The sequence below is a fragment of the Clupea harengus genome, chromosome 17 (genome assembly GCF_900700415.2).
Source record: "Clupea harengus chromosome 17, Ch_v2.0.2, whole genome shotgun sequence".
Lineage (NCBI taxonomy): Eukaryota > Metazoa > Chordata > Actinopteri > Clupeiformes > Clupeidae > Clupea > Clupea harengus.
The window spans coordinates 5214222-5229302 of NC_045168.1; the positions used below are offsets into that span (position 1 = coordinate 5214222).

Below are 15081 nucleotides of genomic sequence, written 5' to 3' on the forward strand. Positions count from 1 at the left end.
CTCATCTGAGGGATACACAGAAGGGCATGTGGTGCTATTAATGGTGCGTTCATGAGCAACCGGGGAGTGGGAAACCTCCGACCTCCGGCGGGAAAATACACCAGAATTCGGGACTTCCCTGTAGGAAAGTCGAATGTTTTTGAGAGGTCCGAGAAGTAGGTTTGACATCACTCGAGATGGCAACGTTTGTTGTGAAAGATACAAAATGTACTTGCTCTGCGCACAAATAAGTCACTTAATTGTGTATTTCGGTTGTGCTCATTAGCACAGGTGATTGTGACGTTAAACGATACTTAGCAGTTCACTTTTGTGTAACTAACGTAATGTTAACCTTCTGGCTAGCTAGCCTCCTTAAATATACCTAACTGCCAATACCGTTGCCTGTTTGTTGTCACTATGCGAATGCTCTCAACTTGGAAGTAGGGCGTTCCGAAATGAGAACTTTCTCAATTCCCAGCTGCCAAAACACAGGATTAGTCCAACACATATGGCCATTAAGAAACAAGATGGACCCCCAATGGAGAAAAATCTTGAGCATGTCCAAATCACACCATGATGGCAACACATTAAAATGGCTTGATCAGGACAAAAATACCCTCATCTTTGTAATGGTTTCCATGTTGACACTGAAGTCCAGAAAACATCTAAATTGCATGCAGAGGACCATACTGATATGGCCTTGACCTAAGATATTAGCACTAATGACACTTTGGCATAGGACTACAACATGTGCAATCAGCCATGATTATGGAGTATTAAGTACAACATACTTAGCATTTAATTGTAGTCCAATTAGTGTCATTGATGGCTGAAGACGCTAGTTTTCGTGGTAACAGTAATGCTATCTCTGGGCTGTATTGTATCGCTAAGCTTGAGTAACCGTGTTCTGTGCACTGTCTATATTTGTGCCCATGCGACTGGATGTGACACTTTGTGATTTAGAGCTTTTCTAATGGGGGTAATTGTGGTGTAACATCATCACTTGATTTCTGCACATAGTTGCGGGCCACCATGGACGAGAGAGCAGCAGGCCGTGCCAAAGTCGCGTCAAACCCCTCTGATTAATTCCGCTGACAAACTTGTTTTCAAAGCTCGCTCCGCGCACAAACTCCGCCACGGTGTGCAGCTGGGACCCATCAGAGGCCGGCGAGGAATCAAAACTGGAGGGGATTATCACTTACGGCATGTATTTTCTAATGTAAATTCTCCCGTAAACACAAGGGAACTCGGAACAGGAGAGGGTCAGAAGGGACGGAAACAAACCGTTCCGTGGACTTTTTGAGCATTTGCTGGAAGTGGCCTTTTGATGTTGATACAGAGCACAGGGTGGGGAAATGTGCCACGGAGAAGGGTGCCAAGCTCGAGCGCAGACACTGCCAGCACTATTTGAAGTGCTTTTCACATAGCCAAGACAGAAAGCGCTCTAGAAGAAAATTAAAAATAAAATAAAAACACGCAGCACAAAAGAACAAACTACACCCAAAGGCAACATGAGAGAAAGTCTCACGGTGCAGATGTTATAAACGTTCATCCTTTCATTACAGCAGGATTTGAACTGTGATGGTGAAGAGCCGACTCGAAGACTCTGGAATAACACAGTTCCACTCTCGACTTCAGATCTCCGAAGCAGAGGCCATCGATTCTTATCTCATAGGGATATTGCACACGGCTTTAGCAGGTGGACACGGCTGATACAATCATATTGCTCTTTGTGAAAGTGTTGACCCAGAGGAGCAGGCCACCCGACATAAGCCTGTTTGTGTTATGTCTACAGTTCACAGCCTCTACAGCTGGTTAAGGGGACCAGGGCTTAAGGAAGGCCGGCTGTTTCTTCAGTTCAGACTGTAACTGAATCGAGCACGGCCCGATGGGAACTCAAAAGGCTGAAAAATACACTTCACTCCTAACTTGCTGCTTAGGTTTATTCATTTAGCAGACACTTCAGTCCAAAGCAATATACCGTGCAGGTAGGGGTCACATTAGTATGTATGTAAGTATGTATGCTCCCTAAGAATCATACGCTTGACTCTGAATACTGTGTTCATACCTTGGTCTACCAGTTGAGGTGTCGTAGTGTTCTTCTTTTACTTTGGAAATGCATATTTTAGGACACTTTCAGCCCACTTAGTAACACAGTCCTTATCTAAAGCAGCAGATGTCGACCCCTGCCTCTTTAAACAGTGAGTTCTCACCTCTGCGCTAAAAAATAGAAATATAAAATATCACTGCTTAATTAAAAGTATGTAATCTAATATGAATGCCATTTTAAACGTAACCAGAAGCCAAATCCAAATCCACCAGCCACAAGCTTTTAATATCTATCAATTAAGACGCTGGCATGACTCATAAGAATTTCTTAATAAGTCACGTCTTTCACCAAAAACTTTGTTCTTCCACTGCTTTTATTAACCCCCGTCATTCGACCAACAGAATTCTAATTAAAAGTCCTGCGTCTGCTATGTCCGGTCGAGTCCACATTTCCTCTCATCCAAGCAAAAAAAGAAAGGAGAAGAAAAAAGAAGCCATCATCAATCACTGCTTTGCTATTAAGTTTGGTGGAACGACAAAACGACAGGTGACGGAGAGATAGAGGGGCGCGACAAAGCCGGAGGACGTCAGAGAGAAGAGAGCGGCGAACGGAAAGAAATCGAACAGGGAAACGGTACGCGGCCGACCATCAGAGGGCCCGCCGCGCTGTGATGATGGCCTTTGATGGGGAGATGTGAAATCAAGAGAAACGGTTTGTGAGCGTAAACGATCTGTCTGGGGGACGGTGCGATCTCTCTGTGGTGATTAATGGCCTGATGGCACACACACGCCAGATGAACGTGGCCTCAGATCAAAAGGTTACGGGCTCGCAGGACGACGCTCCATTCCTGAGCTCCCCGGACGGGATGAAAGACGCGTGTGTTACCTCCTCCATCAGCCCGCGCCCATTCATCTACAAAGACCCAGAAGCCGACTCAGAAGAAGAGAAAGAAGAAAAGGGCAAACTTCTGCTTCTCCATCTTTTTCCCCTTGTCCATCATTTATTTTGGAGCGGGAGTTAAAGGTGCAGTACCTGGTACTGGAAAAAAGATTGTTAATATTTTGAACTGAGGAGCCCAATCAAATGCACCCCGCCCATCAGTACTCCTGAAGCCGCTTTGTTGATTGGCTGGAATCGTGTATGGCTCAGTCCAAGCCTTTTGTTTCCAATTCACAGAGCCAGGATTGTCCATGGACACCGGAGCGCACACACACACTCGCGCACACACAAACTCGCGCACACACACACACAAACACACACACACACACACACTAGACAGCCAGAGGAATATGAGGAGAATTTAGCTGATTTCAACAAAAAGTATCATGGATTATACTCAAGGACTGCACCTTTAATACAGAGGCCCAGCCCCCACTTAGGGCTACACACGCCGATGAAACCCAGCAGTGTTTTCCTTTGCATTCTTCACATAGTGTCAGTATGCAGGGTTGCCGGGCGCTGCGCTGCGCTGAGTGTGTGCTTTCGTGGTCCGCTGGCATACTCACGCAGAGTTAAGCAACAGGACGAGCAGGTTCAGGTCAGGTGGACGAGTGGGGGGAGAGTCTAGAGAGGGGGTAACGGGGGAGGGGGGGTGGGGGGGACGTCAGGAGAGAAACCATCTCTCATATAAATTCTACCCCTGGTGTGTACTCTGTCCCAGCTGCACAGCGGTGGTGGCGGTGGCCAGCACAAAAGGCCCTTTATGATGGGTGTACCTGATGTGCAGGGCCGAGCTCCGTTCCCACAGAGATTCCCTTCAGTGCCCCACCTCCCCTGCTCTCCTCTGGGCACCGGCTGCAGCACACCGGGCCTGGGGCCTGGAGGTTCTCCTGGAGCCTGCCCATAGGGTTTCTCTCCCTCTCTCTCTCTCTCGCTTTCATTCTCCCCCTCTCTCTCTGTTTCACCCCCCCCCTCTCCCTTTCATTCTCCTTCCTCTCTCTCTCTCTGTTTCATTCTCCCTCCTCTCTCTCTCTGTTTCATTCTCCTACTCTCTCCCTCTCCCCTCGCTTTCTCTCTGTGTTTTATGCTCTCCTTCTCTTTCTCTCTCTCCCCCCCACCTCTTTGTCTTTCCTATTCAAATGTTTTACTAGCATGACTGTTTAGCCACAGTATTACCAAATCCAATATTTACAACGCTAATATAACAATATAACACTACTCATAACATTACTCAGTGTAATGTAACAGTGACAAGTAAAAAACAAAAAGACATTCTCTCTCTCTCTCTCTCTCTCTCTCTCTCTGTGTCCCAAGGCCCAAGGAACCCCAGAAGCATGATGTGGACATGGAAGGGTGCCTTCAAACTCTAAAGCAGAGAATCGAGGAAGCACATCAAGTCTTGAGACCCACTATTGAAAACGAGAGAAAGAGAGAGGGATGGCAATAAGTGAGCGAGTGAGTGACAGAAAGAGTCTTGAGGGAAGTGAGTATGCAAGTATGGAAGTGAGAAGGAGTAAGTGTGAGACTAAGTGTATATGTGTATGTGTGTGTGTGTGTGTGTGTGTGTGTCTGTGTGTCTGTGAATGCATGTGTAAGTGTGTGAAAGTCAGTGGACAAACAGTAGATGCAACAACCCTAAACAAGAAAAACAAATAAGGAGGGAAGGAGAGACAGAGGGAGAGAGAGAGAGAGAGGGAAGGGGCGCGTGAAAGAGAGGACAATAAAAAGCATGTGTTGCGCATTACTCCACTCTGTCCATTATTTCTGCCCTACTTCCACCCGATACGGCCCGTGCCAGGCATCCCCAAATGCTGAAATTAATAACACACGCCTCTCTCTCTCTCTCTCTCTCTCTCTCGCCTGCTCTCTCTCTCTCTCTCTCTCTTTCCCTCTTTCTCCCTCTCTCTCTCTCTCTCTCTTTCAGGCCTCCGCTCTAAAGATTTGCCCCTGAAGCCGGCTTCAGTGCTGTGCAGTGCAGCAATGCCCACCAGAAAACTGCCCCTGCTGGCTCTCATCCACCCCCACCCAACCCCTCTCTCTTCTCTTACCCCTTGTGTTGGTGCCCTGAGCTGAAATCAGAGAGAGCCATATAAATAGAGCTAAAAACCTCCAATAGGACTGAACCACATCCTTCACTCATTTGCAGGTAAAAAAGAAAAAAGAAAAAGACACAGGAGAGAGAGGAGAAACGTGCAGCGGGTAAATGTGGTTTATGTTTATGGTTTCTAAGCTCTTGACTGCTCCTCGGTACCCCGTTTGAGGCTGATTGGGGAGAAGGTTCTGGCGCGGGCGGGCGGTCTGTTTGGGGGTCTGGCAGAGGGAGAGGGAAAGATCAAGTGATGCCTGGCAGAGTGCGCCTGAGACGGGAAGAGGAAAGGAAATCGGCTAACGTCTCCACATGCAGCAATCTGCACTGGGAGTGAAGGGGGGGTGGGGGGGGGGGGACAGAGGGAGAGAGAAAGAGAGAGAGAGAGAGAGACAGAGAGAGTAGGGGGAGAGAGAGAGAGAGAGAGAGAGAGAGAGGGAGAGAGAGAGCAGGCGAGAGAGAGAGAGGGAGGAAAACCGAAGCCCAGTGTCTTGTGTGTCCAGGCAGGTCATTGCCAATGCAGAGCTCAATATAAGCCATATTGACCTTGTTTCTCCATTACACACTCAGATCCTGCCTCGGTACCATACACAAGAGGAAATCCAAGACAGGCGCGGACCCATTCAGACATCCCTGGTCGGAATACTTATCAGGGATTTCGAAGCAGGCTTGAGGAGCCTGGGGGGTTGGGGTGGGGGGGGCACAGGGATTAAGTTGTGAATGATTCACTCACAGGGTAGGTTCTCTGTTCTGTCATCCAGTACAGCTGCATTCACCCCCCCCAAAACACACACACACACACACACCACCACCACCACCACCTCTGCGACAGCCACCTCCCTGACTAACGCAAACCTGCTGCGTCTCCATATTTATGTTTGGCCGGTGCTCCCCGCTTCATCGAGTTTCAGGACTCAGGAAGACTCGCAGCAATAACAAAAGGGGCTTTCAAAGGAACCTTCAGCAGGTTAAGATCAAATGTTTTTACTGTCCATTATAAGAAGCATCTGCCCTGAAATTAACAGGGCCCCATGTTAGGGCATGAGGTATGCGCAGCCAGCGTCAGCCCAGTCATCTGCACACGATCTGAAAAACAGACCGAGTCGATTTGGGAGGAGAACCACTGGAGCACAGCATGCACACACACACACACACACACACACAGTGATGGTTCACAGGACCCAGACAGGTGTTCATTCCCTGTTAGCGACAGAACAGATAGAGGAAGGAAATGGACCAATCCTGTGGGGGGGGGGGGGGGGGTTCGGGAATCAGTGTTATAAATCTGACATCAATGACAAAAGCAGGTTCTGGTTCTAATACACACACACACACACACACACACACACACACACACACACACACACGTGTCTGGAAAGTACAAGTGTAAGGGTGTATGAGGAGCCTGGTGGAGCAGTGTTATGAAACCTGACCAGCACCAGGGAGAGAAATGGAAAACTAAGGAAGGGGGATTGCATGTTTACTGTGTGTGTGAGTGTGTCTGTGTGTGTGTGTGTGTGTGTGTGTGTGTGTGTGTGTGTGTGTGTGTGTGTGTACATGGTGCATGTGCGTATGTGTATTTAAGTTAATGTGTGTGCATGTGTGTATGTGCTCAAGTCCATATGTGTGTGTATATGTGTATGTATATCTATGTGAATTTGTGTGTGTGTGTGTGTGTGTGTGTGTGTGTGTGTGTGTGTAGTGGAGGAGCGCTCCATTCTACCACTGCTCTCACATTCCACCACCACACTCTCCCTCTCTCTCTCTCTCTCTCTCTCTCTCTCTCTCTCTCGCTCGCTCGCTCGCTCGCTCGTTCGCTCGCTCGTTCGCTCTCTCTCCCTCTCTCTCCCTCTCTCTCTCCCTCCCTCCCTCCCTCTCCCTCCCCATACCTGGAAGCCCTGAATGCGGGCCAAGTACTCCAGCTGCTGGGCGGGCTGAACGGACACAGACGTGGCTGGGGTCGGGGCCAGAGCAGGTGCCTTGCCCTTTGGCCCCAGCGCCTCGGCCGTGGGGGACGAGCCGTTCAGCAGCAGCTCTCGGGCGATGGCCGCTGTGCTGCCCGGCCCGACGTAGTACGGTTCCTTGGTGCTGGGGCCCAAGTATGAGACGGGCGGGGGGCCGCCGGGACTGCCCTTGTTCCGGCTGGCCTCCATCTCCTGGTACACGTCCGGGGAGAGGTGGAGGATTCCCTTTTGTGCTGTAGGAAGAGGAAGAGGAAGATTAGGAGGAAGAGGAGATGAAGGTATAAGGAGAAGTGCAGAGAGAAGCAAGAGTGAAAGAGACAGAGAGGAGATGAGGGATGAGGAGGGAGAGAGAGAGGATGTGAGAGAATGATTGAATGAGAACAAGAGAGACAGAGAGAACAGTGATTACCGTTCACATCGTTACCTGCCAAAGAGATTTGCACCCATGAACTACCATCCTATGTTGCCAAGGGGGGGGGGGGGGGGGGGGGCTGTGTGCTTTGGCTCAGTGTTGAGTTCAGATGGGAACATCATTTGCAAATTGTTTGGGCTGGCATGTGGAAAAGTTATTCTACCTTTGGTAACTTGGCACTCTCTACTAGGCTTTAAAGCATACAGTTGCTGGCTGCTCATAAATTCCATGCTATGCAATTCTTCTGACTGGCAAGAATGTGGATGTGTATAGTGTTGGACTGATGTATACCAGTGGCGTCTAATCATAATACATGCAATACACTATTGGCTTACCGCTCAAGAACAACGACCGCTGTTTGCCCAGAGCAAGTTTGCCCTTGCCACACAACTCAACGCAGGCCTGAACATTTGCTGTGTGCAGAGAGAGAAGCACAGGCACACGGGGCAGCGCACAGGCTGCCATGGATCACAGAGCCACAGGCTGCCTCACGAACATGCGCTCATCTAGCTGATGACACACCCCAAAATGAGAAGTGTTACTGCGCTAAGATGGGCGAGGCGCTGGCCGCACCGGTGTCCTGAGAACAGCCTGCACAACATCCCAACCAGAGCAAAGAAGGTGGAGCCCTTTTTGGTGGATGCCCCCCCCCCCCCCCCCCCCCCCCCCCTTGGTTGCTGCTAGTTCTGGATTAGCCTATTGGAAAAACATGCAACTTTAGACCTCAGACAAGGTCGCTGGAGACCAGGGGAAAACAGCTGTGTTTCCAGCCACACAGCTGTGCACCAGCCCTAGCACGGACTGCAGCTGATGCTGGCGCTGTTCTGGCTCGGGACCGGGCCAGAGCTGCTGGCTGAAGAGGTTAAAGAACTCACGCATTTCCTGTTTTTATCGGCAGCAGTACAGCGTTTGTTTAAAAAAAAAAACGGAGAATCTTCGAAAGCTGCTTGGCTCTCCATCCACCATCCAAGCTAGGTCCCAAACATCACATGTTGGTCCAGACTCTACTAACAAACTAGTAAATATTATTTGATGTAACCCCTTAAGGATTCATGATACACGCATTGCATGTTTGTAGAAATATGTGTGTGTCTGTGTGTGTGTGTGTGTGTGAGTGAGCAGCACAACTGATGATGCGCGCATCTGTGTGTGTGTGTGTGTGTGTGTGTGTGTGTGTGTGTGTGTGTGTGTGTGTGTGTGTGTGTATGTGTGTGTGTATAACTGCTGGAATCTGGATTTGCGGGATGGAGCACAAATCAGAAACATCAGTCGAGGGTCCCTGTGGTCATCTCTGTGGGAGAGAGTGCCCAGAAATAGCGCAAACTGACACAGATTTTTCAGATGTCCAAACGACAAGTTCAATTTAAACTTACACAAGTCAGCGCAGCAGAGGCCGCAGAGGCCGCGGAGGAGGCCGCACCAGCGAGTGCCTTCCCATGTAAAACACCGTAAAAAACGCGAGGTGTGAGCCAACATGACATCACTGCTGAAATGCAACTTAAAAACATACAAATGCACTAAGGGGTGGACGGTGGGGGCGGGGGAGGAGGAGGGGGGGTGAGAAAGAATACCCATGATTCCATGCCTCCCTCTCACCCTCTCCCATGGTTCCAGAGGTTCCGCCCAAACTAATGGGTTCTGTCTGAGAGCGGTGTACTGGCCACGGGCCAGCGCAGGGCCCAGCGCCTGATTTTAAACAGATAAGGAGGAGAGCCCACACTGTAAATCAAAACCATGAAGCAACAGGACTCAGATACTAAACATAAACATACACACATGGAGACACACACACACACACACACACACACACACACGCCCAGGCATGCCTGACATACACACAAACACACACACACAATTCGCAGGCAGACACATAAACACTTGCACTCATTGCACAAATACGGATGCATCTCAGCACGAACACACACTTACACGCACACACACACATGCACAAACACATACAAACTCTCGTCAGGAAATTAAATGTGGCAACTTGAGCTGACGAAAAAAGGCTTTGCTGCAATAACACCCCGGGGAGTTTGCTCCTCTCAGGCAGACCCTCTAATCACTTCTGCATGGGCTCTCCTGGGCAGAGGCGCTCATCCTCTTCTCTCCTTTTCTCTCTTCTCTTCTCTTCTCCTCTCCACTCCTTTCCTTTCCTTTCCTCTCCTCTCCTCTCCTCTCCTCTCCTTTCCACTCCTCATGGCTCCCCTCATGGCTCATCTCATCTCATCTCATCTCATGCCTCCAGAATGAAGATCTGAAACAGCAGCAGCCCTGTATACCGGAGTGCCATCACCATGGTTGTGTGAGCACTCTGGGAGCCATACCAATGGGCCTGGCTCTAGGGTGCAGGTCTGTTACCCCGTGGGCCCTGTAGGGCAGCTGCACCTGGTCCCAACAATGCATGAGATACTCATGAGAGGTACTGCTGTTGGGGACCATCGACAGCAACACACACACACACACACACACAGGCCTAGATCTTAGTGTCCCTAAATCTCCTCGACTGTAAGTTTCTGGGTTATACGAGATGGATCACGGCATCAGGCAGTTGTACCTTTAATGGCACAAGTTGCGTAAACCAACCCAGCCACTGGGCTGACGTGACAGTAAACTGACTAATGGGGCCTGACGTGCTGTCTTGTTCCTTTCAATATGCATCACATTACATGTGCCCCCGGAGCATGAAGAATGGATGGGATACTCGCATGACTCACAGAGGAACCACATTTTAGCTGTCTCTCTCTGTCCCACTCTCACTCTCCCTCCCCCTCTTTCTCCGTTCCTCTCTCTCTGTCCCACTCTCTCTCTTTCTCTCTCTCTCCCTCGCTTATTCTTACTCATCGGTGCCGTGACACAGTGTCCCTTCTGTGCGTGGGGGGACAGAAACCTAAATTGGGACTCGGATTCCAATCAGCCATTTTGTTCTGCGTGTCAATCTCAATATGCCATTAACTTTTCACTACTGGGCTCCGATGAGCTCCCGTGCCCAGCGCAGCGGGGGGAAAATTACGTCTCGATTCCGGGCAACTCCGAATCGGAGCGGAGGGGACGGAGAAGGAGGGAGCGAAGCGTTGATTCCCAGGTCATTCCCATGCAAACGTGCTCCTGGAGTGTGTCAGTGCCCTTCATGGGCCTGTAAGCACTCTGGCTGGCAGCTTGCGCAGATTGTAAATCCTGGCGCCTTGCGGTTAACATTATTTTGACATTAACAGGTCCGCGCTCTGTAATGAAAAAGACTGGTGCCGGGGCAAGATAAACTCTCTGAGTGCTCGGAAAGAAAAGGACACCCTCCAGAGCGGGTCTACAGGCCAAAAAAACAAAACAAAAGAGTTTCATCAGAAATGCTCACAAAAAACGAAAGACCCTAACCCTAACCTCCCTTTCTCCCTCAACTGGCCCAAGGGGCCTGACAGTACAGGCCTGTCATCCTCCTCAGTCACCCACACTGTCACTAAAAATAGCCCTCTTATGGGGGGGGGGGGACTTCAGCACGGGCTGTAAGGGCGCCGGGGGAGGTGACGGCAAACGCCACGGGTGTGAGCGGTCGCCCCTCCGTAAGAGGAGAGCAATGAGATGAGAGGGCGGACAGCCAACGTTTGCACCACACGCTGACTGAGAATGTGACACACACACACACACACACACACACACACACACGAGGAGAAGACATTCTCCTCCGTTGGTGTCATTTTATTATTTCCAATAATGTCACTGTCGAGCTGTACCGAAGATCTCAGAATCACAGAGGCGACTTGATTCAGGGAAAACGTCAGCATAGCATTTGGCCGATCTATTTCAAATTTCCTAAGCACATCACCCTCCTGTCAAACACCGCACACCAAACTGACTCATTCTCACCATTTCTCATTAACACACCCCAACCGTACGTCTTCTCCTATGAAATGCCAATCAAGCCATTGTGCACCCCTATCTCCCCATCTCGGGAGAAGCAGATTAATCGGTGGCAAGGCAAACAGTATGGAATGTGTGATGGTGAATGTGAGTCTTTGATGGCGCCTGAATGGGCTTTGATCACGGCTGTCTCTTGCATAATGGGAGTTTCATTCTATAATTTCATGCAATTGCTGAACATCCCACACACATGGGAAAGTCTGCAACTGTGTGTGTGTTGGAGGGCTGGGGGAGGGGGGGGGGGGTCTAATCCTATCTGGCAAGCAGTAGTCCAGAGAAGGGGGGTGTGTGTGAGTGCATGCGTGTGTGTGTGTGTGAGTGTGTGTGTTTTAGGTTTGTGTGTGCATACGTGTTGCAGTGAGAATGCAGGATATCCACGTTTCCAAGTGATTCCCATGTTTCTCTCTGTGAGATAGTAGTTATCGTGTGTGTGAACGTGTGAGTGAGAGAGAATGGCAGTGTGAGTGTTTGAGCAAGAGAGATGTGTGTGTGTATGTGGGTGTGTATGAAATAGAAGGGGTATATTTGTGCATGTGGCTCAACACCGCTTTGCACCCAGTGTGCCGTGAATGGGCTTTGCGGATTTGCAGTCTCCACACACACACACACACACACACACACACACACACACACACACACACACACACACACACACACACACACACACACACACACACACACAGACAGGAGGTGGACTGAACTGACAGTCAGTCGGCCATTGACCAGTCATCCAGATTTAACGCCCGCATGTCACCTGGGCTGGAGCGGCCCCCACAAACACTCACTGTTATTCGTGGCTTCAGGGAAAGACGCCCTTTGTCCGTTCCAGCCTTTGTTGTCCATCTGCAGAGAGGGATGAGAAGAGAGAGACAGAGAGAGAAAGAAAGAGAGAGGGAGAGGGGGGGGAGTGTGTCAGTGCCAGGGACAGAGATAGAGAGAGGAAGAGGAAGAGGGAAAGAAAGAGAGAGTGGGGAGCAAGAGAGAGAGTGGGGGAGAGCAAATAGAGGGAATAAGAGGGAGGGAGAGGGGGGAGATAGAGAGAGGAAGGGGGAGAAAAAGTGGGAGAGAAGCCAGTTTACCAAAACTGCTTTTCAGTGTCAGACAAGTTGCTTCCTACTGTTTTCAGGCGAGGGGTGGGGGGGCATAAAGGAGTAAGGAGAGGGAGAGATGGGGGTGTCCCCAAATTAAGACATCCTTGAGCAACTGTCACCAGCCCCGCCAAGTCCTGGGAGGAAGGGAGGGAGGAAGGGAAGAAGGGAGGGAGGGAGAGAGGGAGAGAGGCAGGAACTGAAAAGGTACTCTCTCTCTCTAGGCAACTCTAACAGGCTCTCTCTCCACTCTCAGTTTCCCAGTCGGACCCTGTCTAGGTTTCTCACACACTCTCCTTTTTTCTCTCTCACACTCTCCCTCCCCAAAATCTATACCTATGCCATCAGCGTCTGTAGAAATACATCTCTCCGTGTTCCTGTATCTTGACTAGAAGAGCAGTTGGTAAGGAAAGAGGCTGGTAACACCAAGGTCATGTAGATGCACTGTGTGCACTGTGATGTGAATAAAAGCATCTGCTTAATGAACAAATGGATATGTCTTCTCTTCTCTTCTCTCTCCAACCCTCCCTCCCTCCCTCCCTCCCTCCCTCCCTCCCTCCCTCTCTCTCCAGTATGCACTGACAGCAGTGTCCTGACAGGTGTCTGCTGGATCCTACTGACCATGTCTTCCGAGGATGCCCCTTTCTCTCTCAAATTCAATTAAATGTATTGGCATGACAACAACAACAACAACAATAACAACAACAACAAAAAGAAACAACAGACAAACCACAGTCAGCAATGAAGCTAACTGGGAAGGACCTCACAAACATGAACACACATAAGTGGGAAGGACACAAACATGAACACACATAAGTGGGAATTCTGATTCTACATACATGAGATCAAACAGTAAATGGTGAAACTACTCACTGCCTCTTAGGTTATGGCAGACTGTGACAAATGCCCCAGGCCATTCAGTGAATGGAAATCTAGTATTATATTTGAGAATTTCTTAAAAATAGTGGGCTCTTTCTTAATTTGTTTTTTCATAATGAAGGAGAAAGTGCTTCTCTGTCTCAATCTCTCCAGTCACACAGTGACCACAAATGCGTTGTTCTCTTGGTAGCCATGATATTTTGTATCTGCCTTTCTCAATTGCTAGTGTGCGGTCACTGAGTCTGTACCTAGTTAGGGTTTGCCTCTGCTTTGTGTATTTGACAGTGAGAAGATACTCTGCTAATTCATAGTCTCTTTTTAGCGTTCGATAGCATTCTAATTTGGGTTGCCAATGCCAATGTGAATGAATTCTACATGCAGTGACCCATCCATTATTATTTGGTTTGATTGTCCCAATGTTCCAAATATGTTTTCTCACTTTGCTTCATAATTTGTTTTACTTTGATCTGAGCAAAGCAGTGTTGGTCTGAGATTGATGGGTTAGTGTGTTAGTGAACTTCAGAATCAACCGACAAAGGGGACTGGTTTCAGGGCTGACCTCTGGGTTTTGAATGCTTGAAATTTGATTGTATTTTCTGCTCTTGATTTGACATGTATCCAGAATATTTTGTTTGTTTAATGCCAATGTGAATCTGCCTAAATCTACACATTGGTGGGTGTTTTTATTTGAACCTTGAGAATGTTTCCAATAAATTCTACATGAATTCACCCATCCATTATTATCTCACATCCATACAATTAAATTTGCATAATACGTAGTGGGGTGGAGACCTCGCTCTCTCTCTCTCGGATCTACTGACCTTGTCTGAGGTAGGTAGAGGGGTGGAAACCTCTCAATTTCTCTCTCTCTGAGATCTACTGACCTTGTCTGGGGAGGTAGGTAGTGGAGTGGACGCCTTGTAGCCCAGCTGGAGCAGCATGGCTTCTGCCGCGTTCCTCTTGGCCACCTTCTTATTGGGTCCCGTCCCTGTGGCTAGCTCCCCTCCTACTTTCACCTTTGAAAACACACACACACACACACACACACACACACACACACACACACACACACACACACACACACACACACACACACACACACACACACACACACATTTAAATACCCTGCAGAGACATGAGGCATAGCCAGGATAATCATTTTAATTTCACAGAAATTTCAAAATTCAGTTAATTTAACAGATAACTAAAGACAATTAAAGTGCCTTGAGACAATTTCATTGTTTTGGCACTATATAACTAAAATTGAATTGAATAACTTCATGAAAGCCCTTTGGAAGATTTTTTTGACCAAAACATTCAAACTTGAAATCACCTACAAAGCTACCAGGGCCTTGTGCAGTGATATTAGCAAATATTTCACCAGCCCGTTTCCTTCATTAGATTCAAACTTATGACTGGGCTTGCAGAAAGCAGCAGACCCACACTACAGCCACCCTACAGCACTCAGGCAGCAAACGAGACCCTCAGACTGCAGGAGCTACTTTACTGAAGCCCTTCTGATGGACTCTCTCTGTGTACAGACCCAGAGAATAGTTTATGGGGTAGTTGTTTGAGCGTGAGTCAAACAGTTGCATCGCGGTGTTTTGCCTCGGACGTGTCCGTCTGTCCGTGGTAATTGGATTATGTGATTGCGAACAGGTGGCTGGATTATATTCGGGGTGTCCGTGTTTATTTTGCGTCGAGCCGCAACATAAAATCTGCCTGGACGTAAAATAAGCAGACACTCGTGGAGGTAACTCAGACTTGGA

General features: G+C 48.9%; 1 protein-coding gene across 4 annotated transcripts in view; it reads right to left on the reverse strand.

Annotated features, from left to right (window-relative positions):
* Positions 1–15081, reverse strand: part of stau2 (staufen double-stranded RNA binding protein 2) — a 94716-nt gene that overhangs the window by 39465 nt on the left and 40170 nt on the right. For all 4 annotated transcript variants that reach the window (XM_031583472.2, XM_031583469.2, XM_031583471.2 and 1 more), the window contains exons 11-13: positions 14197–14328; positions 12131–12188; positions 6944–7251 (exon numbers count right to left, since the gene is read on the reverse strand). In XM_031583472.2, the coding sequence (XP_031439332.1) occupies positions 6944–7251; positions 12131–12188; positions 14197–14328 (498 nt within the window). The remainder of the gene's footprint in view (positions 1–6943; positions 7252–12130; positions 12189–14196; positions 14329–15081) is intronic.